Here is a 20,914-nt window from a genome sequence, read left to right as displayed (position 1 = left end):
ACTTTAAAAAAAAAAACATACATGGCTGCAGATCTGGGCTGCAAAAAAACCCCCTCAGATAGCAGAAAAGAATTTTATTTATCTCTTTTTTCCCCCTCTCCTCTGGATTTTTGCAGCTCAGATCCAAAAGCTTTAATCACGAGACTGTTCTACTCTGTGGTTTCTGCAAACTTAATTTTGTTTTGGTATTTATTTTTGTGTTGCTTTTTTATTATGAAATAAATTATTGACATATCAAGGAATGTGGGTGCCTGCCCCATGAGGCCTATGATGTCCGTCCATCTGTGTGTGTGTGTGTGTATGTGTCCAATCTATTTTCATTTGACATCCTCTTCCCCCCACCCCCCACCCCCAATGTTAATTTATTGCTGTAAATTTGAAGCTGCAACCGTTGTGGCTTTTTGGTAACCTTTCCAATAAAGCACCTTCTGGTTTCAGATTGGATCTTGTCTGTGATCAGAGTCTTTGATAGTCATGGAACATATAAGTTCAATTTATTATTAGCTGTACTATTTCAAAGTTTTATCTAGTGCGGGGGTTTCCAAACTTGGCAACTTTTAAGACTTATGGAGTTCAGCTCCCAGAATTCCGCAGCCAGTATAGCCCACAAAATTGCCAGGTTTGGAGACTCCTGATCTAGCACAGTGGTTCTTGTTTCTAACTTGGCAGTTTTTAAGAGGAATGGACTCCAATTCCCAGCATTCCCCAGCCAGCATGCTTTATGATGAGTGGACTTCATGGTAGCAAGGGAATCCTGGAAGTTGAGGTCCACAGCTTCTTAAGATTGCCCAGATCTAGTAGTAATCTGCAGTTTATGACCCCGCTCTGGAGGGGGAGGGAGCATTTTAATATAATTTTGCATGCAGCAATAAGTGTCACATTGCTGTATCTGCCAATAAAAAGTACCATAGGGTGATTATCAAACTCTTGTCAACTTCAAGGCAACCATTTGCAGAAGGGAAGGAAAAAACAGGGATTGATGTGGATGCTTAGAATTTTGCTGTCTTTCAGAAGATGAAAGGCAGCCACAAATCCTGGGTTGTGCAAAACAAATCTCAAGATTTCAGAAGATGAGAAAAACATGACATCCCTTGCATTAGGAAGGCTGAATTGCAAACAGGAGCTGCAGACCAAAGTTTTTCACTGCTATTTAGCATTTGACAAGCCATAAAAATCCTCTACCTTATATCAACAATGTGCTACTTTGTTTTCAATTATGAACTATAGCACCAATGATTAACCACAGACCATCCCAGATTCAACCCAAATGACCACTGAATTGGTGCGTTCTCTGACTCCTGGAATACTCTCAAAGTAAATTTGTTGGCATTAGACAGCAGTGGGAAAAAGTAATACAAATATTTTTATAATTTAAATTTTTTTGAAATGTACAGATTGACACGCGATTCATAACCATCCCTCGGGACACGGGACCCTCCAGAAAGGAAGAAGTTACATTATATTGACACATTCACACTTTCAACATAACGCAATGCCTCTTCTTCCAAGATGAAGTCACAACTCCTCTGGCACCCAAGATACGTTCTAGGATCAGATCACCTTTGACAGCCTGGGTGCAACTTCGTAAAGGAATCTGGCGCTATAATTTCTGACCCTGCTGCAGCACCTTGTGTTGGAAAGAAGAAAAGTGCTTTTATTTCTCTGGGGCTGTGAGCTATTAATTCCCATCCCAGTGGATTGGATCAAAATAATAACAATAATAATAATGGGAATCCAGTTTCAATGGGATTGAGCTGCAATTGCTGAATGAAAATGTTGGTTTCATCCAATTTCGTCCATTCCTATATTGCCTTATTCCTTGTCTGCCAATAATCAGTATTATCTCCATGCACTGGGAATGTGAGGAGCTGCGTCCATTGAGAAATTCTGTTTTCCACAGGCTGCACCACGACCAACAATAAGTGCATCAGAAACTCCTGGATGTTTTTGCCACCCACCACAAGAAATAAGGGCAGATCTGGCTGTATTTAGGAGGTCAACCCTACGTCTGGCGGTGTCTTCCCTCAACAGCCCACTGAGAACAAGAATGAGACGCCTCCGTTGCTTCGTTCGACAATGGAGTCTGATTCAGTTGGCAGCTGCTGGACTGGAGAGAGGCGAGAAGACCTTGAAACCACAAACTCTCCTTCCTTCCAGGCGCCTCTTCACAGTTCGTCGTCGGAGACGATGAGCATCCGTTTCTCAAGACTCTTCGTCTTCTTGCTCTGCGAGGCCTCCACCGGAGGACTCGCGTGGCCGTTCTGTCCGAGCCCGCCTTCCGTCTCCTGCATGGATTGCTGCGTGTATTGTTGGTAGGTCGGGGAGAAATTGTGGATGGCGTCTTGGACGATATCTTGAGGACTCATCGTTTCCTTCAGCCCGCTGGAAATGCTTTGCAAAGGGGCCAGGCCTACTAGAAGAAAAAGGGAAGAGACCAGAAGAGAATCGATGGACAAGCAGACTTGGGGTTTTTTTTTTCCTTCAAGCAAGCCAGCAAGGAGTCATTTCACCTGCACAAACCAGCCTGCCAGGGAGGTGCAAAATTGGTTGAAGGCGCCAGGGAAAAGAAAATGAAATTTGCCTTGATGGTTTTCAACAGGTCAGTTTCTTCTACTGAAGTGTCATGACCTTTTCTACCGCATCTCCCAACCCCTTGAAACTTTCACATTTCTCTTGGGTCTGTTTGGACCTGAACTCGCCTCTGGAGGTGGGATGAGGTCCGTGGCTACTATTTTTCATTGGGCCCCATAAGAGAGAACGCCCCACTTTAACAGATGTCTAGGAAGCTAAGGAGTCCCTTGGCTGTTGGGGAGACCATCAGAGGTGGGATTCAGCCAGTTGTGTCCGGTTCGAGCGAACTGGTAGCGGCAACTGAAGTAGGCCCCGCTCACCCACCCAGATGTAATGCCATCCTATTTTGCCACATTTTCAAGTCTGGGCGCATGCACAGAAGGCATGCACGCTCACATTTGCGAACCAGTAGGGAAGGATAGTGAATCCCACCTCTGGAGAGCACCTTATAATGGAAGCAGGCCATTCCCACCCCCACCGCTTTGGCGGTCTTCTCCCTAAATAAGTTAGAACATGCTCCCAACTTCCTTTGTTTCACCTGCCTTACCTTCTCTTTGGAAAGAAACTGGGGAGAAAATGTTTTTAATCGCAGAATTCTTGCTCATTGGCCTTAGGAACAAGACACCAGGTGACCTTTCTGCTTGCTTTCCCCTTCCTCTCTCTGCCTACCTTCTGTATAACTGAAGGAGCAGATTCCTTTGACTCAAGTTACCTGTGGCGCTTTCCTTTTTCTCTTGGTAAACCTGGCATGTGAAAGCGTAACGGAGAGCAATGGAAGCAAACAGCATTTCAATACAGATGATGAAGTTCTGGTAGCCGGCTGCAACGGTGCCAGCTCCCACCGCCTTCCCGTCAATGATCTGAACTTCTGGGATGACCCCACATTTCTCCAAGATGGCCAGGAGCATCCCTGCAAAATAGGAGTGGTGGCAAAACATGAACAAGGGTTCCCAAGTGGATTTTCCAGAGGTCCAGAAAATGTCTGAAGGAACCTACGTAATTATCCCATACCTCCTACCGAGAGGTTTTGGGGTTGTTTTTTTAATACTGACAAATTGATAAAACACACTAGCAAAATCTACATCTAGGATTTGCTCCAACCTAGTTTTCCACTATTTTGGGGGTGGAAAGGACCCACAAAAAATATATGAGTCCTACTAGAACTAGCCAACATTTTTTGCAAGTTCATCCTTCATTTAATATTTATTTTCTTAGGGCTAGAGACTTCTCGGGGCTTTTTGTACTTCTTGCAGGTGTCGGTCTTTTGAAATTGGGAGCTCCCTAGACTATCTGCATTGCTACAAATGAATTAACTCTCTCAATTGAAATACTAACTAGAGCAGGGGTGTCAAACTCAAGGGCCATGGGCTGGAACCGGGCCATGGGGCCACCCTGGAAACAGCGGAGGCTGGATCATGGGCTGGATCTGGCCTGCAGTGCCACTGCCAGCAAAAACGGAGCTTGGGAGGGCTGTGGACAGCTCTCCCGAGCTCTGTTTCCGCTGGCAGAGGGTTTCAGGAGGCCGTCACAGCCGAAAACGGCGCTTGGGAGCCCATTTTTGTTGGCAGAGTGCTCAGGCCACCACTGGCGCCCTTGTCATGAGTGACGTTGAGCTGGCCAAGCCCACTCTGGCTTCCCAGGTCAAACAACTCTGATGCAACCCTCAATGAAATTTGAGTTTGACACCCTTGAACTAGATGGAGTTAGATTTCTTCAACTTTGCTTTTTCCCTTCAACCATGGAAGGAGCATCTCCTCCCTCTCTCTCTCCCTCTCTCTCCCTCTCTCTCTGAAATGATAGCCCAAACACATTAAATTGACAAGCAGTGTTTCTCACCCTTAACCATGTTAAGAATGGATGGACTTCAACTCCCAGAATTGCTGGGGGATTCTGGGAGTTGAAGTCCACTCCTCTGAACACGGCTAAGGTTGAGAACCACTGGAGTTGGCCCGGGAGGGCGAAAGGATTCATAGAGAACAGAGGTCTCTTATTCCAGGCCTTCAGCCCTCCCTGCCCATGACAGGAAGTAGAGCGACTCGCCTTGCCAAAAGGAGAGGAAGATGACCGCCTTGATGGTGAGAAACTTCAGGACTGGCTCAAAAGGTCTCAGGAAATCCATGGTGGCAAAGTAGAAGAGGAAGAGGGCGTAGAGGGCCAGGCTGACCGAGAAGTTGTAGATGATGGTGATGTAGAGGTATCCATTGTGGATGCTGGGAAGCAAAGAGTTGAAAGAGGCAGAATTCCTCCTTAGGAAGCATTCCCTTTCCAAGCCTGTCGCAGTTTCCCCCTCTTCCTCCCCGTCCCCTCCCTTCTCACTTGAAATCGCCATCATGGTACTTCCCAAACGCTTGGAGAACGATGGTGAGGATGGCCATGACCGGTTTGATGATGCAGAACTGCAGGGTGGCCTAGAAGGAAGCCAAGAAACGGCTCCGTTGAAACCACCCAGCTTCTGTGCCTATGCTGTCACCTCATCCCTTAATCCAGACCTCAGGTTTTGGGTCCAATCTAGGATGGGCCATCTGAGATCCTTCACAAACGCTCCAATCCACCATGGCTTCCACAAATGCCATCATCACCCATGGCTGTCACTAAGAGTGATGAAAGCTGGTGGGTGTCCAGCAACCAGGAAAGCCACAGATTCTCCCATGCTAAGATCACATTTCCACAGTCTGAGTGTCTTTGGGCAACGACTATCTCCAATTTGTCTCTATGCTTATAAAGGCAGGAGAAATTCAAATAATTCACACAATGGAGAACAAGATTTTTGCCTGGGAAAGACGAAACAATTTTTGGGGAGGAATAAATAAAGATAATGGCCTCCCTGGAAGTAACATGATAGCAGTGTTCCAATATCTCAGGAGTTGCCCCAAAGAAGAGGGAGTCAAACTATTCTCCAAAGCACCTGAGGGCAGGACAAGAAGCAATGGGTGGAAACTAATCAAGGAGAGAAGCAACCTAGAACTAAGGAGAAATTTCCTGACAGAACAATTAATCAGTGGAACAACTTGCCTGCAGAAGTTGTGAATGCTCCAACACTGGAAGTTTTTAAGAAAATGTTGGATAACCATCTGACTGAGATGGTGTAGGGTTTCCTGCCTGGGCAGGGGGTTGGACTAGAAGGCCTCCATGGTCCCGTCCAACTCTGTTGTTGTTATGGATGACGGAGAACCGATCAACTGTAGATCTATGAGAGGTTCCTCACCTGCTTGCAGAAGCGAAGAAACCCAATGGAGTAAGACATCCCTCGGAGACAGCAAGTTCCGTAGAGACAACTAGAACTAAGAAAAAGCGGAGCCATCAATCAGCCCAAATGTGGGACCTTAAGATTATATGTTGGGTGTGAAATACGCCCAACTGTAAGCAAGAGCTAGATATACGTTAGCCACGGTCAACTTACACAATGGGCTTCCCTCGGATTTCCGCCATGATGGTACTTTCTCCTCCAAGATATTCAAAGCAGAGGCTGAGGAAGCTGTAAATCACAAAGGCTGCAAAAAAAAGGGAGAGAGATTATTTATTAGAAAGACTCATCCAGCTGGCTTCCATACTTTAGCTGGGACTAGAACTCACTGTCTCCTAGTAATTGGCTCAGAGTCACCCAGTTGGCTTCCATACCTTAGCTGGAACTAGAACTCACAGCCTCCTGGCTTCTAGACCAGCACCTTAACCACCATACCAAACTGACTCTCAAACATACACAGAGCTCAATATGATGGCGGAAATTGTGACCAATTTCTGCCAGATTTTAAACAGGACTGCCTTTCATCCATGCATGTCTACATCCCTACAAATAGGCTGTCCTTCCTGGCCACAATCTGGAAGAAAGATTGCGTAAAATTTGGCCTTTGAACTTGGACCCTTCGGCTCAGTTTATGACCGACTGCCAACCACCATGCCACGCCCATATATCTGGGGTACTAAGTTCTCCAGAGACAGCCATGAATCCCAGCTCACCTTCGTAGCAGTCCCGCACCGAGTCAAAGTAAACGTAGTACTGGTGGCTGCCGATTAGCAGGAGGCTAAGCCAGGAATCGAAGGCATAGATGGGGACGATAAAGAGAATCCGGATGATGTAACGCTGCTCATTGGGAATGGTGTAATTTTTCAGGTGCAAGTAGATCTGAGAAGGGAAAAAGAAGGGAAGACACAACACAGGATCAGATGCAGCATTTCCAGCGAGAAAAACATTCAGAGCCAGTAAGGATCAATGCGTTGTAGCTAGTTTTGTGGGGATGTGGTTGCCTGCATTTGTCTCATCCAAAGACCGTCTTAAGACCAGCCAAAGAGAGTTTTGGGAGCTGGAGGACACAAATACCACACATATCTGCTTGTGTGGCCTTCAACCTGGCATTAGTCCCAAAGATGCTTTTTCAAGAGGCAACTGGACTTTCTGGTTTTTCTTCAAAGACGTTTGCTTTCATCCAAGAAGGTTCTTGGATGAGCTGAAGCAGAGCTGAAGAAGCTTCTTGGATGAGAAGCGAAACGTCTTCAAAGAAAAACCAGAAAATCCAGTTGCCTCTTGAAAAAGCGCCTTTGGGACAACCATGACCTGGATGACTGAGAATCTCCATAGACACAACCTGGCATTAGGTAAAGCTTCAGATCTCCCAAAGCTTCTGGCTTCTAAGCAGCCATGGGAAATCTGGCCTTCCAAAAACGCTTCAGCCAGCACAGTCAGCGGTGTGATAACTAGGAGTGACAGTTCTGTAACTTCCTTCTTCTCTGGGCGGAAACCACAAGCGAACAAGCAGCTGGCAACGATAAGAGGGTTAGATCTTGCCAGGGGGGTGATGGACATGACTTCCATCATTTTTTTAATAAAATAATCAGAATTGAAAGGCAACAGAATATCCTAATATTGGCAGGCCTATAAAGACTTATCTCCAGAGAAAACCCTACTAAACTCAGAAGGCTGAGCTGCCTCACTTGGTAAGTCAAAAACCCTGTAGGATATGATGTCCCTTCCCCCCCCCAAAAAAAAGCCACAAAACCATCAAAACACGGGGTCTCTTTTTCCAAATTGAAAACACTTTCCCTTTTCTCTTTCTAAACAAAACTAAATCAAGCATCTTAACATGGAAACAATACCACGATTCAAGTCCCACATGACCGCTAGAAGCTACAGAGAAGTTCTACGCCAATAACCTCTGACGGCACAGGAAGTACGACTCCACATAGCTGATCAAACAGCCATGGCTTTTGACAGTCTTTCCCCAAATGGATGCCTTGCATATCTGGACTACTCCCCTCTCCCATCTTACACAGCCACCTGGGAAGCCAAGAGTCCCAACAGGCCCATGCAGCGCTACCACCCACCTGGTGGAAAGTAAGGATCAGGGCCGTCCAGACAAACAGTCCTGAGATGGCTTTTGCCGTGGAAGTGGTCAAAAAGAGGGACTGGGTCTCCTGGGAGTGATTCTGATCGGCCCTCAGCTGGGAACCGTCCTCCACGATTAAAGGGCCAGAGACCATCAACGGAGAGAAGAAATGGAACGACGTAGCCACCATGCTGGAGGTCAGGAGCTTTTCCGGGGTGGGAGAAGACCGGTTGGTGTATAGCGTAGTATTCATCTGCTGGAGAGGAGGGAGCAAAGGTGAATGTATTAGGGAGGAGCACCGCATGAGGAAAACTGCCCTGATTGGGAGGAAAGATCAAGGTGAATTGCTGAAGAGACGCAGATTATTCATCACATCCTTGTATCTTCTGTCAGGCTCAAGTGATCAGGAACAGGAGTCGAGCTCTTGTGGCTGCACAAGAACTCTGAACTGATGACGTGTTTTATCTCACCCTCGGGCCCATCCCACTCATCTATATCCTCTTTTTCATCTCTTTTGACCCCCACCTGCTAGTATCCTCTCCCTTCTCCCAGGAGTTCCATGGGGCAGTTCCAGCCTATGCGGGTACGCTGGTCCAAAAGAGATTCAACAAGCAAACATCGCCAGCAAGGGAGAATCTGAATTTTTTTAAATTTTATTTGAATTTATATCCCGCCCTTCTCCGAAGACTCAGGGCGGCTTACATTGTGTTAAGCAATAGTCTCATCCATTTGTATATTATATACGAAGTCAACTTATTGCCCCCCAACAATCTGGGTCCTCGTTTTACCTACCTTATAAAGGATGGAAGGCTGAGTCAACCTTGGGCCTGGTGGGACTTGAACTTGCAGTAATTGCAAGCAGCTGTGTTAATAACAGACTGCATTAGTCTATTGAGCCACCAGAGGCCCTGGATGTGAATTCACATCCAACAAGTGAAATCCCACTCAAACTGGATGCTAAGTGACTTTGATCACCCTCCTACATATTGCAAATTTCTTGGCTTTGAGTGACAGAAATGGATAGCCCTCATGATTGCAGAAGCAACAGCTGGAAGCTTTAAAATTAGCCCATCATCCCAAAAAAACCCCAAAAAACTATGTCTGGCAAAGATTTGAAGAATCCGACATCTTTGCCTCGTTAGACTACTTTGTCCATCTGATTGGCAGGTTCCAGGATTATATTTGCTTTATCTGAAACGCTCCTATTCGAAGCGACCGCTGCATCCTGTTTTTCTCGCTGTGGGGAGGGCTTTGACATACCTACCCTTAAGACTTGAGCAAAACACAGCAGATGTTTTACACACAGCCTCCTGTAGCTGCCGATGATGCAGCTGCTTTAAAGAGCCACAGACAAGGACTCCAAAGCATTGCAGAGCCTTGACGGTTACATTAACAGTACACCCTGTATTTTAAATTAGAAACTCAATACGTTGCTCAAAAGTTTAGTAATTACTGTTATATTTCCTAATTGTTGAGGTTAAAAATGGGGGGGAGAGAAACCTCCTCTTCCTCGTTTCTATTCGACAGAATAGAAACTACAATTATTATTTTTGATTTGAGAGAACCCACACAAGGATAATCCAATGGCTATGAGAAGCACAAGGGTCTTTTCAACTCTGCACCTCTCATTTCTCTTCTCAATGCTGGGAAATCTTTGTTTATGAGCTCCAAGCAAAGCAAAATAATAACGGGTCCAAGCTTCCAGGACTAAATGGGGGTGGAGTTTTGTACGTTCTGGGTTATTCTGGACGGCTCTTTGCTAGCATCCAACTAATAATATACTTATATTTTTAGGGAGGGTGTCTAGAGAGCCCCCTGAGTTGTCACATTTCTCTCTTTAGCGATCCATGCCTTACATTTCTCCCACCTTCTATTCTAGGCATTAAGACACATATACACACTTCTTTTTTTTCACAAGAAAGGCATTCATTACAAAAATAACTTTGATAGACAAACAACTAAGGATAAAGACCAGCTGCTCCATTTTATTAATCTTTGCTTAGTTGAGCTGTAGTAAATTCTGCCCCCCATCTTAGTTGGCCAATGACATCAGCCCCCTATATAGACATTCTGTAAATCTGAATAAATCTTTTTCGCAAGAGGCTTAGGGTTACCATGCCATCTGCTTTTTTTCGGCCCAAACACAGCCCCAAGGTGCCACTCCTTCTCCCCAAACAATCCTAATTTTCCTAACCTTTCCCACTGTCAACTGTCCCTACATTTCACTTTAGGAAAGCATTAGAATAGAACGGCTTTTTATAACCATTCTGTAAGAAAAGCAAACTGGATCACTGGACTTTTGAGGCTGCAATCTTGCACAGATCTGGAATAAGTTGCACCATTAGGACATTTCACCATCCAGTGATTGCACTATAAATCTGGAAAGATTCGTATGACTAAAGCAAAGTCTTTTGAAAAGAAAAAGACCCTCTTAAGACAGGAGTCTCCAACCTTGGCAACTTTAAGACTAGTGGACTTCAACTCCAAAGCTGGTTGAGGAACTCTGGGAGTTGAAGCCCACAAGTCTTAAAGTTGCCAAGGTTGGAGACCCTTCCTCTAATATTCCCTTGGAAAAGGTAAATGTAAAAGTTCCCCTCGCACATATGTGCTAGTCGTTCCCGACTCTAGGGGGCGGGTGGTCATCTCCGTTTGAAAGCCAAAGAGCCAGTGCTGTCCAAAGACGTCGCCGTGGTCATGTGGCCGGCATGACTCAATGCCAAAGGTGCATGGAACGCTGTTCCCACCAATGGGGTCCCTATTTTTTCTACTTGCATTTTTTACATGCTTTTGAATGGCTAGGTTGGCAGAAGCTGGGACAAGTCACGGGAGCTCACCCCATTATGCAGCGCAAGGGATTCGAACCGCTGAACTGCCGACCTTTCGAACGACAAGCTCAGCATTTTAGCCACTGAGCCACCGTGTCCCTTCTTCCCTTGGAAAACCTCAACCTAATTTTCTTCTTCTCGTTGCAAGGATGGCAAATTCCTTCCGGAAAAGGTGCGCCAGTACTACTGTTTTAAGTCACCTGCCCCATTTTAAGGGCTTCTATTAAAAATAATTACATTTTTAATAAAGGGGCAAAGGCAACTTTTTTAATTAAAAAATTGTCTCGTCTCCCTGCAGCGTAAGAGTGATGAAGAGATCGAGCTGTTAGGAGCCACTTCTGGCATATCTGTAATTAAGAAATGCTTTGGTTAAGATTCATTTATTCATCCTAGAATCTAAAAGACAAAAGGAGCCCCATTCTCAACTCAAGGCAGGAAACAATTAAAACTTCCCAGTCCAGCTTCTGTATGAATATGTACTATAAAGACTGAATAAGGGGCTATTTATTTAACCTGGTGATATCACCACTACGCAAATCTCTTCATAGTTTCTTCCTTAATTAAGAGTATCATAATATACAAATGAAAAGAAAGATAGAGAAAGAAAGAAGAAAGAAAAAGAAGGAAAGAAGAAAGAAAAAGTAAGTGTAGGATAAGGGGGGGGGGGAGAAAAAAGCATTGACTTCCAACTTTTTTTTCAACGCAGTAAAGTACAAAATAAAACTACAGCTTCAACTTTTTACTTTTGCATACTTAGTATTTCTATACCAACATATTAATCAGCAGATCCTAGAGTCAAGATTTTTTTATGTCTCGAGAACAAATTTCAAAGTGATTTCCACGTAGAAACCAAAGTAGATTTTCCCCTATTAAAACAGTTCGTTTTGCCATCTCTGCTAACCATCCTTTCCGAATTATTATTATTTAAATTTAATTCCCAACATTTAATTTGGCTTCAATGCCAGTGACACGGTGACCCTAGAAAACTTAACCATTTCAACCGATGAAAGCAATTGCTTGTCTTTAAAAACAGAGAACGACCTTTTCTGGGCCAGTTGAAATGTCCACCTCCTCCCTTACTTACAACCTTATACCTTTTGGCTTTGCCAATTAGCCCAAGTTTTTAGACGTTCCGTTACCTATTCGATGGATCCAGGCTTCTAGCGTTCTTTCCAAACCGAAGGACCGGGCTGACAAATTGCCACTCTCGTGAGCTTTCCAGACACACAAATCTTTGTTACGAATCCACCAGCTTTATTTATGCCCCTTTTCAGCTGCTGGGAGAAGACACTCCAAGACAAAATACATGCTTACTCACCCCCGTGTGGTAGACGATGCAAGCGTTTCAGTGGTCTTATGCTTACAAGTACATGGGAGCCTAAAAATACACCTCTCCCTACTCCTAGGAGGAGGGAAGGAGAAGCAGCGGATGGAGGGCTTCAAGGATCTGAGGAGCAACTCCAGCTGATGGGTGGGTAGTTGAGCAATTCCTCAACCAGAAGAGGAGCACAATCTTGGTAACCACAACACTGGACGATGCAATGAGGTTATGCAGATTATTCCAGCCATCAGCTGACCACCAGAGTCCTCCCCAGGCTCCAGTGTCCTGCTCAGTCAACACTTGGCTCTTCTCTGACCATCGGAGCGCCGGCCAAGGAGGGAGCTTTGGAGCAAGGTACACGCCAGTACTATCACAACATCAAACATTAACCAGCCTGCGAAGAAGAAGCCGGTAGGCAGGGAAAGGAAGTCGCGAGAGGCCTGGAGAGCGTTCCCTTCTTCCTTGTTTGCTTTCCCAAGAACAGAAAGTAGTCCTGCCAGCTGGGAGAGACCCGAAATAGAATAGAATAGAATTTTATTGGCCAAGTGTGATTGGACACACAAGGAATTTGTCTTGGTGCATAGGCTCTCAGTGTCCATAAAAGAAAAGATACGTTCATCAAGGTACAACATTTACAACACGATTGATGGTCAATATATCAATATAAATCATAAGGATTGCCAGCAACAAGTTATAGTCATACAGTCATAAGTGGAAAGAGATTGGTGATGGGAACTATGAAACGATTAATAGTAGTGCAGATTCAGTAAATAGTCTGAATCTGCACTACTTTAAAGTAGAAACCTACTTTAAAAGAACAAATAACCCAAAGAGACACCACTGTCAGGCATGCCTCCGTTCAAAACTCAAGAAAGAAAAACCCCGACTCCACGTTTGTAGAGAAAGGTATTTTTACTGACTATGAACAACTGAATGCAATGAAAGAAAAGCAAAGTCTTAGGGCCATAGTTGCGAAAATTACATATCGAAAGCATCCCCAAATCCCTCCCCCCAAGGACCGAAACTGTCCAATCCACGTCTCCCCAAGGTGTCATGTGGGGTACTTCTTCAGAAGGCCCCCCATCTATCTGGTATGTCGGAACGGTTGACTTTGACAGCTATCAGCTTCTTCCACAGCTGCTCTGAAGCCTGTGAGAAGTTTCCTCCCTTTTTTCAAGACGTCTCCACCAGCTCACTCCCTCCCCCACATTCCCAGATATCAGCAAATCCTCCCCCCTCCTGTTACAATGCAGCCAAAAGCAAGTAAGCATCATAGAGGCCGACACCCACGCTAGAAGAAGTGGACGGAGAATGACCCGAAGCTGCTTTGAAAACAAAAAGTAAGTTTCGAAGTCTCCAGAAAATCCTCTTGCCTTTTCTGCTATCAAAAAGGGATTCTTATCTGTTCCCCTGAATCTAGTTTTTTTTGGGGGGGCAGAAGGTTCTAAGGAAGCCCAGACCACGAAACCCAACTGGGTAAAGAGAACTTATCAAGTTTGCCTGGGAAAAACGAGCAATTCTTGAACACATCAACTGTATCTCAGGAGTTACCTTTGGAAGAACAAAAAACGGTCCAGCAAGCTTCAGCCTAGCTCAAAACGGCCTCTATAAACTTCCCTTAATGTTTCAGAATCACAGCCGGATGCCAACTCACTCATTTGCGACCGCCTTGCTTTACCCACAGTCTCAGTTGTGGCCGTAACTCAGGGACTTCCTGTATTCTGGACGTTATTCTCACCGCCAAGGTAGCCACGCCACCCGTGCCAAGGCAGGGAGGAATTTCGGAGAAGGGTGCATCGCTCCCCTTGGCTCTCGTGAGCCCACCAAACCTGTTGTGTTGCTTTTCGCCAAGATGCGTGGCCCGACACAAGAGCCCGCTCAGCCGGTGCTGGGCCTTGGAAGCCCAGCAGCCGCTTCTCACCTACTGTCAGCTGGATTCTTCCTCCGTGAGCAAAGCAGGTGGGGCTGAGCTCCACCCAGGGCCTCTGTTTATTCGGAGCGATGGGCTGAGCTTTAGTGGCTCACTGGCCAAACAAGCCAGCTCAGCTCAAGTTGCTTTAGCCTGGGGCAGGGCTGGTGTTTTAGCACCTCCTTGCTTAATCAGCAGCAAGCAAACTCTTCAAGGGTTTTCTGTGGGGCGGGCAAAGGGACTGGCATCTTGGAGCCCTTAACCCGGATTCCTGTAGGCTGATATAAAAACCCTCCTTCCGGTTGGCTCAAATGGGTCCTTTGGTTTTCTTGGATCAACGGCAGCAAGATATAATTTGCAGGGACCGTTGCTAGGAATCTATTTCCCATCCTAGATACCAGGAGTGGGTGAGTTCTAATTCCTGCCTTAAGCAATGAAGCCCACGAGATGACCTTAGAGACTGATCACCATGAGATAGTAAGTTTTAGTCCCACCATAGGCAGGAAACCCAGCTGGGTGGCTTTGGGCCAATCAAGCAGGAGACGGGGAATTCTAGTTCCACCTTGGGCAGGAAAGCCGGCTGGGTGACTTTCACTCTCAGCCCAACCCACCTCACAGGATTGTTGTTGTGGGGAAAATAGGAGGAATTATTTGATATGTTTGGTGCCTTGAGTTATTTGTAAAAATAATAAAGGCAGGATGCAAACAAGCAAAATTGTAAAATATTCTAGAGGCCTCCCATTCAAGTATTAAATCTGGTCCAATCTGGCTTGACTTCTAAAATCAAACAAGTGCCTGCTAAGCTCCAGAATTCAGGGCCCTTCCTCTTTAATTACACAACTACACACAAATGTTAGGATTCCTGTGCTGGATTTCAAACTGCTTTGCTAAAGCCGAGGTGCTTGGAAAAAAACGCTCTGTTTGAAATCATTGGGTTCTACATTTGAATTGAGGCCATTACAATTGCAAAGGCAAAACCTTTTGGGCAAAATCAGGCTGGCTAAAATGAAAAAAAAAATTTAATATTAACACAAAGAGCCATACAGATAAGGAGACTTTGTAACATGATCTCCAACATCACCTTTACACAGAAGTAAGTGCTGTCAGTTCCCATTGGGCTTGCGCTCAGGTAAGGGCAGCCGAAGGTGTATGAAATTTTGTCTCCGATTGAATTTTCCAAAGCCTTTCTGTTCTGTGGAACTTCAAAGCAATGATTTTTTTTTCATTTGACCGTATCAGAATTAAATTAAGGAATGCAGAGGTGGACAGATATCACTTAATGTAAATATTTGCTCTTTTGTCCAGAATGCACAGAATCAAAAGTCTGAATTTAGAATATTGGGATTCAGTCTAATGCCATAATCCTCAGTACTTATTTGGGACATACCTTATCAAACTCAGAGGAATTTACTTTACTCAAATCTATTGTATGAAGGCAGACCGTGGGATTATTTTATCTTTCAGTCTGATCTGCTGCTAGATTCATTCCGTAGGCCATTCTTTAATTCTAAAAACACAGCCAGGGTCCTTAATGCTTTATTCTTAGGCATGTCTACATGGTAGAGTTGTTTTTTTTTAAAAAAAATCTTTATATAGCCAGCCTCTCTCAAATAAGTGACTCTGGGCAACCCATATAACAACAACAACAACAAAAAAAGCTAAAAATGGGACGCAAAGCCTGTCTGCTGTCTATTTTGCCATCTGAGATTTTAAAAGTTGCAACAACCCTTATGTGACTTGGTCCACAGACTCTGCTACAAAACCACTGTAGGTCTGAATCGGCTGTGAACCCAATCTATAAACCGGATTGAGCTCAGCTGGATGGGTGACTTTCTACCTGAGTCTCACGTCTGTCTATATTCAAGTCCTCGGCTTATTTTGTAAGGAATAATACTTAAAAAAAAAAATACTGTGCCTTTCTTGCCTCCTTGGTAACAAGATAGGCAGCTTAAAAAGTTAAATCTCTCTCTTTTTCTATCTCTGTATCATCTATCACTGCCTGTCTTTCTATCTATCTGAATAAATGTCTTGACATAAATAGATATAAATCTCTCTCTCTGTGTATCTATCTCTGTACCTATTGTATCTGTCATACCTATCTCTGTATCTATCTCTGTATCTATCTATGGTATCTATCTATGGTATCTCTCTCTCTCTCTCTCTAACTCTGTCTCTCTCTAAAGAGCGTGCAGTACTTTTTCAAACGGCCTCATTCTGTTCTCCGTCTTAAAAAGACTCGTTTCTCTCTTCATAGTCAGCGCCCACCCTCTTGTAATCAACCAGAGAAACTACAAATAAAAAGGTCCACTCAAACTTTCAAGCAAATCCTGCTTACCTGGGTCCTGAAGCTCCGTTTACCTGCTCTGAAAAGCAGACCAGGCTGATGTGAGTCTCCGTTGGGTGGGCGAATTTACCTTACACTTCCTACGCGGTTGCTCCCAGACCGAGACAAATTCGATTTAAGGCTCTTGCTCGTCTGACCCAACCTCGCCCCGTTTCCCGGCTTCGCTTCCCTCCACTGACCCCACCGGACGTCCCGAGTTCCCCCCTCGGTCCCGGTCCCGGTCCCAAGCCAAGCCTGGAACTCACCTGCCCGGCATCCCGAAACCGGCAGGCGAAGGGTGCGAAAGTTACGGCCGTAGATTCTTCTTCCCCGGGGGCCACCCCGAGATTTGCGCTGGGAAGAGCAACCGGGAAGTTTTGCGCGAGTTCCCGTGCTTTCCTCGGGCCGGAGCGCCTCGCAATGCCAACTTCCCTGCCCCCTTGCCTACCTATCTGTGCTACCTGTCCGATCTCCGGCCCAGGAAGCGGCCGTCCCACCTGGCGCGCCGCCCGGCCGCTTCCTCCTGGCTTTCTCAGCCGGCTGCCCGGCAGCACCTTCCCCGGAGACTCCTCCTCTTCCCGCTCCCTGCCCAGCTCAGTGGGGTGGGGAGGCGGCCAGGCTTACCTTACCCGCCCCTTCGCGGCTCCCCGCCACCCCCACCCCGGGGCACCGGGACTCGGGCTAGGCGATCTCTGACCGGGCGGGGAGGATTTGCGCCGCTCTCCTGCCGAATCTGCCCTCTGTGGCTCGGCGTTAACCTTTCGAGGACTTCCCCCTGGTGTGAATTCAGCCCATCTCGTTCGCAAGCTACAGCTTATGCTCAGAATAAGGGAGTCGGAAGGGACCTTGGAGGTCTTCTAGTCCAACCCCCTGCTCCAGCAGGAGATCCGGGAAAATGGCTGTCCGATCTCTTTTTGAAAACCTCCAGTGTTTGAGCACCCACAACTTCCATCTTTCCCCCTCTGATCCAGACTTTTTCAGTCTTGGCCTCTTTTAAGATGTTTTGGATTTCAACTCCCAGAATTCCCCAGCCAGACACGATCATCAACAAATTAGGGTGGAAACAATACTTTTTAAACTTTCTTTTAAAGAGTCAGTTAGACAGACCAACATTACTGGAAACACATTGCAATTCCTTTATTGTTTTACTCAAGCAAAAGAACAAAAAATAACTGCAGTTTCCGAAGATGGCAGCAAAGTTATTCTGAATTTATTCGTCTTGTTTTCGGAATGAGAAAGGATGGAGAGGAAACCCTCAATAGGAAGATACTATTTGTGATCTGAACTACTTCCGATGTGCTATAAAACTGAAATGTAAGGGAAAAAATGAAGTGTGTGTGTGTGTGTATTATACACTGCAGCTGGGAAAAACCTGCCTCCTGTTCACCTCTTGAAACTTCCATGGGTTTCCGCAGAAAAATCCAATTAACTACTAGGAAAACCTGAAGTAAAATTTGTTGAGGCTAATTTCTAGGTAGATGCAACATCATGCTTTTTAATGGTTACAGCAGGTTTTGAAACAGGTATTTGTGAATGTCTGTGTAACACAAATTGACACTGGTTGTGTCAGCTTACCTACAAACGTTCAAGGTTCAAAAAGTGAACATGTACACCAAGGAAGTCCAACCTGTGGACTTCAAGACTTGATTTTAAGACCTGTGGACTTCAACTCCCAGAATCCCCCAGCCAGCACAGCTGGCTGGGGAATTCAGGAGTTGAAGTCCACAAGTCTTAAGGTTACCAACGCTGGAGACCCCAATGTACACAATCAAGTTTGCATCCAAACCAACATGAACCTCAGCCAGACGTCTCTGGGATTCGTAGAATTCTTCCGGGCCATCATTACCACACTTGGCATTGGTGGATGAGTTCCTTCAACATCCGGATACCTTCAATGCTTTTGTCCTTCAGGGCCATGGCCAGTAGAACGGTCTTGTTGCCAGCTTCCTGAGACACCGAGGTGACCAGATGCTTGGCGGAGATGTGGACGAGAGGCTGAAAGCAAACCAAGAAGACCTTAAGAGAACATTTCTCCCCCAACTTCACCTTCTCCACCTCTTCCCTCCATGGTGTGGCCATCTGGCTAAGCCATCAAGAAGGCGTGGACTTTCTTGGGCTCCCAAGGAAACAAAGGGAGAAAGGAAGTCAAGGAGGATACTTGGAGGTTAAACTAAGGTAAGGATGGGAGGAAGAATACCTCATCTTTGCCGAGGAGAACTTTGGTGGTCCACAAAGGTTTGCTGATCCCGTCAGGTGCTGCCTCAGGCTCCACTGAGACCAGGGTCCCCATCTTTCCATACTGGGTCACCACCACCAGGATCGTGGCTCCAAAGGCGGTGCACACCACCTCCGTTGGGATACCACCCACAATTCCTCTAGTTTGCTTTGAGACTGGGACGGGCTGGGTCGCCATAGCAGGAATCGGTCCTCCTTGCCCCTAAAGGAAACCATCAGTAAGGAGGACGCAACCTCTCCAGATGCTTTCAACCCAACTTCTCCGTGAGAGAAGGCTACCCTCCTGCTTCTTGGGCAGACGGTCCTTGATTTGGACCCTGGTTCTCCACAGTTAAGCGTCAGTCAGTACGGAAACAAAGAGAAAGATTGCTTGGCAAGGAAATCTTAACCTTAAGCCCCAATTGTTTCAAGTATCCATCTCTTAAGCGACATGGTGTGTCTGTCTATCTGGATTTCCTTCCTTCCTGTTTCCACCTATCACCTACCTCTCCTTCCTTCCTTCCCTCTTTTGTTTCTTTCCTCCCACTATTCCTCCCTTTCCTTCCTTCCTCCCTCCCTTCCCTTTTTTGTTTCTTTCCTCCCTTTCTTCCTCCCTCCCTCCTTCCTTTCCTTCTTCCCTTCCTTCTTCCTTCCTCTTCTGTTTCTTTCCTCCCTTTCTTCCTCCCTCCCTCCTTCCTTTCCTTCTTCCCTTCCTTCTTCCTTCCTCTTCTGTTTCTTTCCTCCCCTTATTCTTCCCTCCCTCAAGCACAAAGCAAAAAACAATGAATAGGTAAAAAGCACTTTCACTGTGGCTTAAACCTTATGTCGCCCTTGCCTGATTCCCAAATATCTGCGTCCACTTTCTCTCCTGCAAAGCTTTTTACAACGGACTCGGGGGGTTTCCCCTGCTCGGCCCCAAAACACGACCGGCGCCTCGTACCAAGCCTGGAAGGCTGCGGGGCTGCGAGGGGCGCCTTAGCTTGCAGGCTGCCCCCTTCGGTGGAAGCGGCGGAGGCGCTCCAGAAGGGCGGAAAGCAAAACCTTCCCAAGCCGCGCAGTCGTGGTGGGTGGGTGGGCGGCTGATCCGGCGTTAGGGCCTCGTTCCCCGGAGAAGAACAAAGGAAGGCGCAGCGCCCGCCCGGCCTCCGCCTCTCCAGCCAGCCGGGCGTGCGCGCAGGATGCGGGCGGGTGCAGCTGCGGCTCTCCAAGGCCCGTGGCTCGGCTAGGCTCGGTTCTCCACGGCCGGCCCGGACCTAGAAGCTGACCTCCCCTTGCAGCCCGCTTCCTCCGTCCCAGCCCCGCGCTCGCTCCCTCGCTCGCCTGCTTACTTTCCAAGCGCTCGTTTCCTCCCCGTCCGCCGGTCTGGGCTGCTTCTGCACGCGTCCCTCTTCCCGGGCGGAGCGTCAAGCTGGGCGGAGCGTTTCTCCGAAGCCCCGAAGTCTCTGGGCGTGTGCAGAGCGCCTCTTCTGTTTGGCTCTGCGAGGCCCGAGGGAAGTGGACGTTGGGTCGAAGCAAAGCCGGAGGCACCGGCCGCCTCACTGCCCCAAAGCGGGAGGTGGCGCTGCAAAACTAGATGCCAAAGAAAGAATAGAATAGAATAGAATAGAATAGAATAGAATAGAATAGAATAGAATAGAATTTTTTATTGGCCAAGTGTGATTGGACACACAAGGAATTTGTCTTGGTGCATAAGCTCTCAGTGTACATAAAAGAAAAGATACGTTCATCAAGGTACAACATTTACAACACAATTGATGGTCAATATATCAATATAAATCATAAGGATTGCCAGCAACAAAGTTACAGTCATACAGTCATAAGTGGAAAGAGATTGGCGATGGGAACTATGAGAAGATTAATAGTAGTGCAGATTTAGTAACTAGTTTGACAGTGTTGAGGGAATCATTTGTTTAGCAGAGTGATGGCGTTTGGGGAAAAACTGTTCTTGTGTCTAGTTGTTCTGGTGTGCAGTGCTCTATAGCGTCGTTTTGAGGGTAGGAGTTGAAACAGTTTATGTCCTGGGATATGTAAATATTTTCACGGCCCTCTTCTTGATTCGTGCAGTATACAGGTCCTCCATGGAAGGCAGGTTGGTAGCAATTAGGGCAGTGGGGAGCTGCACTAAGGAGCAGGAAGATCTTAGCCATGGTTTATTGACTATTATTAACTATTTAATAATATCATTTAAACTATGATTATATTTTATATTATATTTTGTATTATATTATATTTAAACTATTATTGACTATTTATTAAGGTATAAGTGCATAAGCGCACCTGCGTGCCTACCGTCCCTGTCCTAATATTCCTTTTTTACTTACTCTTTTCATGGATCCAAATTACCTTTATACTTTTACCTGTTATATGTGATTGACAAAATAAATAAATAAAAATAAATAAATACTATGCCGGTGTTTCTCAACCTTGACA

The 20,914-nt window shown here is 46.1% G+C and overlaps 2 protein-coding genes across 24 annotated transcripts; both read right to left on the bottom strand.

Moving 5' to 3' along the window:
- Positions 1-1,343: 1,343 nt before the first annotated feature.
- On the bottom strand, positions 1,344-16,821 carry TMEM184A (transmembrane protein 184A). 22 transcript variants are annotated; one of them, XM_058156944.1, is made up of 9 exons: positions 16,719-16,821; positions 7,891-8,148; positions 6,529-6,694; positions 5,972-6,062; positions 5,777-5,852; positions 4,888-4,979; positions 4,612-4,781; positions 3,284-3,481; positions 1,344-2,413 (listed from the first exon to the last, which is right to left on the bottom strand). In XM_058156944.1, exons 2-9 carry the CDS (start codon positions 8,143-8,145, stop codon positions 2,166-2,168), a joined length of 1,296 nt encoding a protein of 431 aa, XP_058012927.1. In that variant the 5' UTR covers positions 8,146-8,148; positions 16,719-16,821; the 3' UTR covers positions 1,344-2,165. The 22 variants fall into 22 exon arrangements, with proteins under 22 accessions (XP_058012927.1, XP_058012929.1, XP_058012932.1 ...); XM_058156946.1 differs by having other exon boundaries at positions 7,891-8,145; positions 16,719-16,806; XM_058156949.1 differs by having other exon boundaries at positions 16,732-16,749.
- Positions 16,822-17,394: 573 nt separating this feature from the next.
- Positions 17,395-19,963, bottom strand: PSMG3 (proteasome assembly chaperone 3). Of its 2 annotated transcripts, none has more exons than XM_058156954.1 (3): positions 19,813-19,963; positions 18,468-18,707; positions 17,395-18,265 (listed from the first exon to the last, which is right to left on the bottom strand). In XM_058156954.1, exons 2-3 carry the CDS (start codon positions 18,681-18,683, stop codon positions 18,113-18,115), a joined length of 369 nt encoding a protein of 122 aa, XP_058012937.1. In that variant the 5' UTR covers positions 18,684-18,707; positions 19,813-19,963; the 3' UTR covers positions 17,395-18,112. The 2 variants fall into 2 exon arrangements, with proteins under 2 accessions (XP_058012937.1, XP_058012938.1); XM_058156955.1 differs by lacking the exon at positions 19,813-19,963 and adding an exon at positions 19,425-19,806.
- Between the last annotated feature and the right edge of the window lie 951 nt (positions 19,964-20,914).

This window comes from Ahaetulla prasina, chromosome 14 (genome assembly GCF_028640845.1).
Source record: "Ahaetulla prasina isolate Xishuangbanna chromosome 14, ASM2864084v1, whole genome shotgun sequence".
Classification (NCBI taxonomy): Eukaryota; Metazoa; Chordata; class Lepidosauria; order Squamata; family Colubridae; genus Ahaetulla; species Ahaetulla prasina.
The sequence above is the reverse complement of the archived record's forward strand: the minus strand, read 5'-3'. Positions and strand labels throughout refer to the sequence as shown.

Coding starts and splice junctions, on each gene's coding strand:
- TMEM184A (XM_058156926.1), bottom strand. CDS start 10,792: ATGCTGAGCTTGTCGTTCGAAAGGTCGGCAGTTCAGCGGTTCGAATCC. Junction 6,063..6,528: donor GGTGCGGGACTGCTACGAAG/GTGAGCTGGGAT, acceptor TTTTTTTTGCAG/CCTTTGTGATTTACAGCTTC. Junction 4,782..4,887: donor TACCATGATGGCGATTTCAA/GTGAGAAGGGAG, acceptor TTTGCTTCCCAG/CATCCACAATGGATACCTCT.
- PSMG3 (XM_058156954.1), bottom strand. CDS start 18,683: ATGGCGACCCAGCCCGTCCCAGTCTCAAAGCAAACTAGAGGAATTGTG. Junction 18,266..18,467: donor TTCTCCTCGGCAAAGATGAG/GTATTCTTCCTC, acceptor GTTTGCTTTCAG/CCTCTCGTCCACATCTCCGC.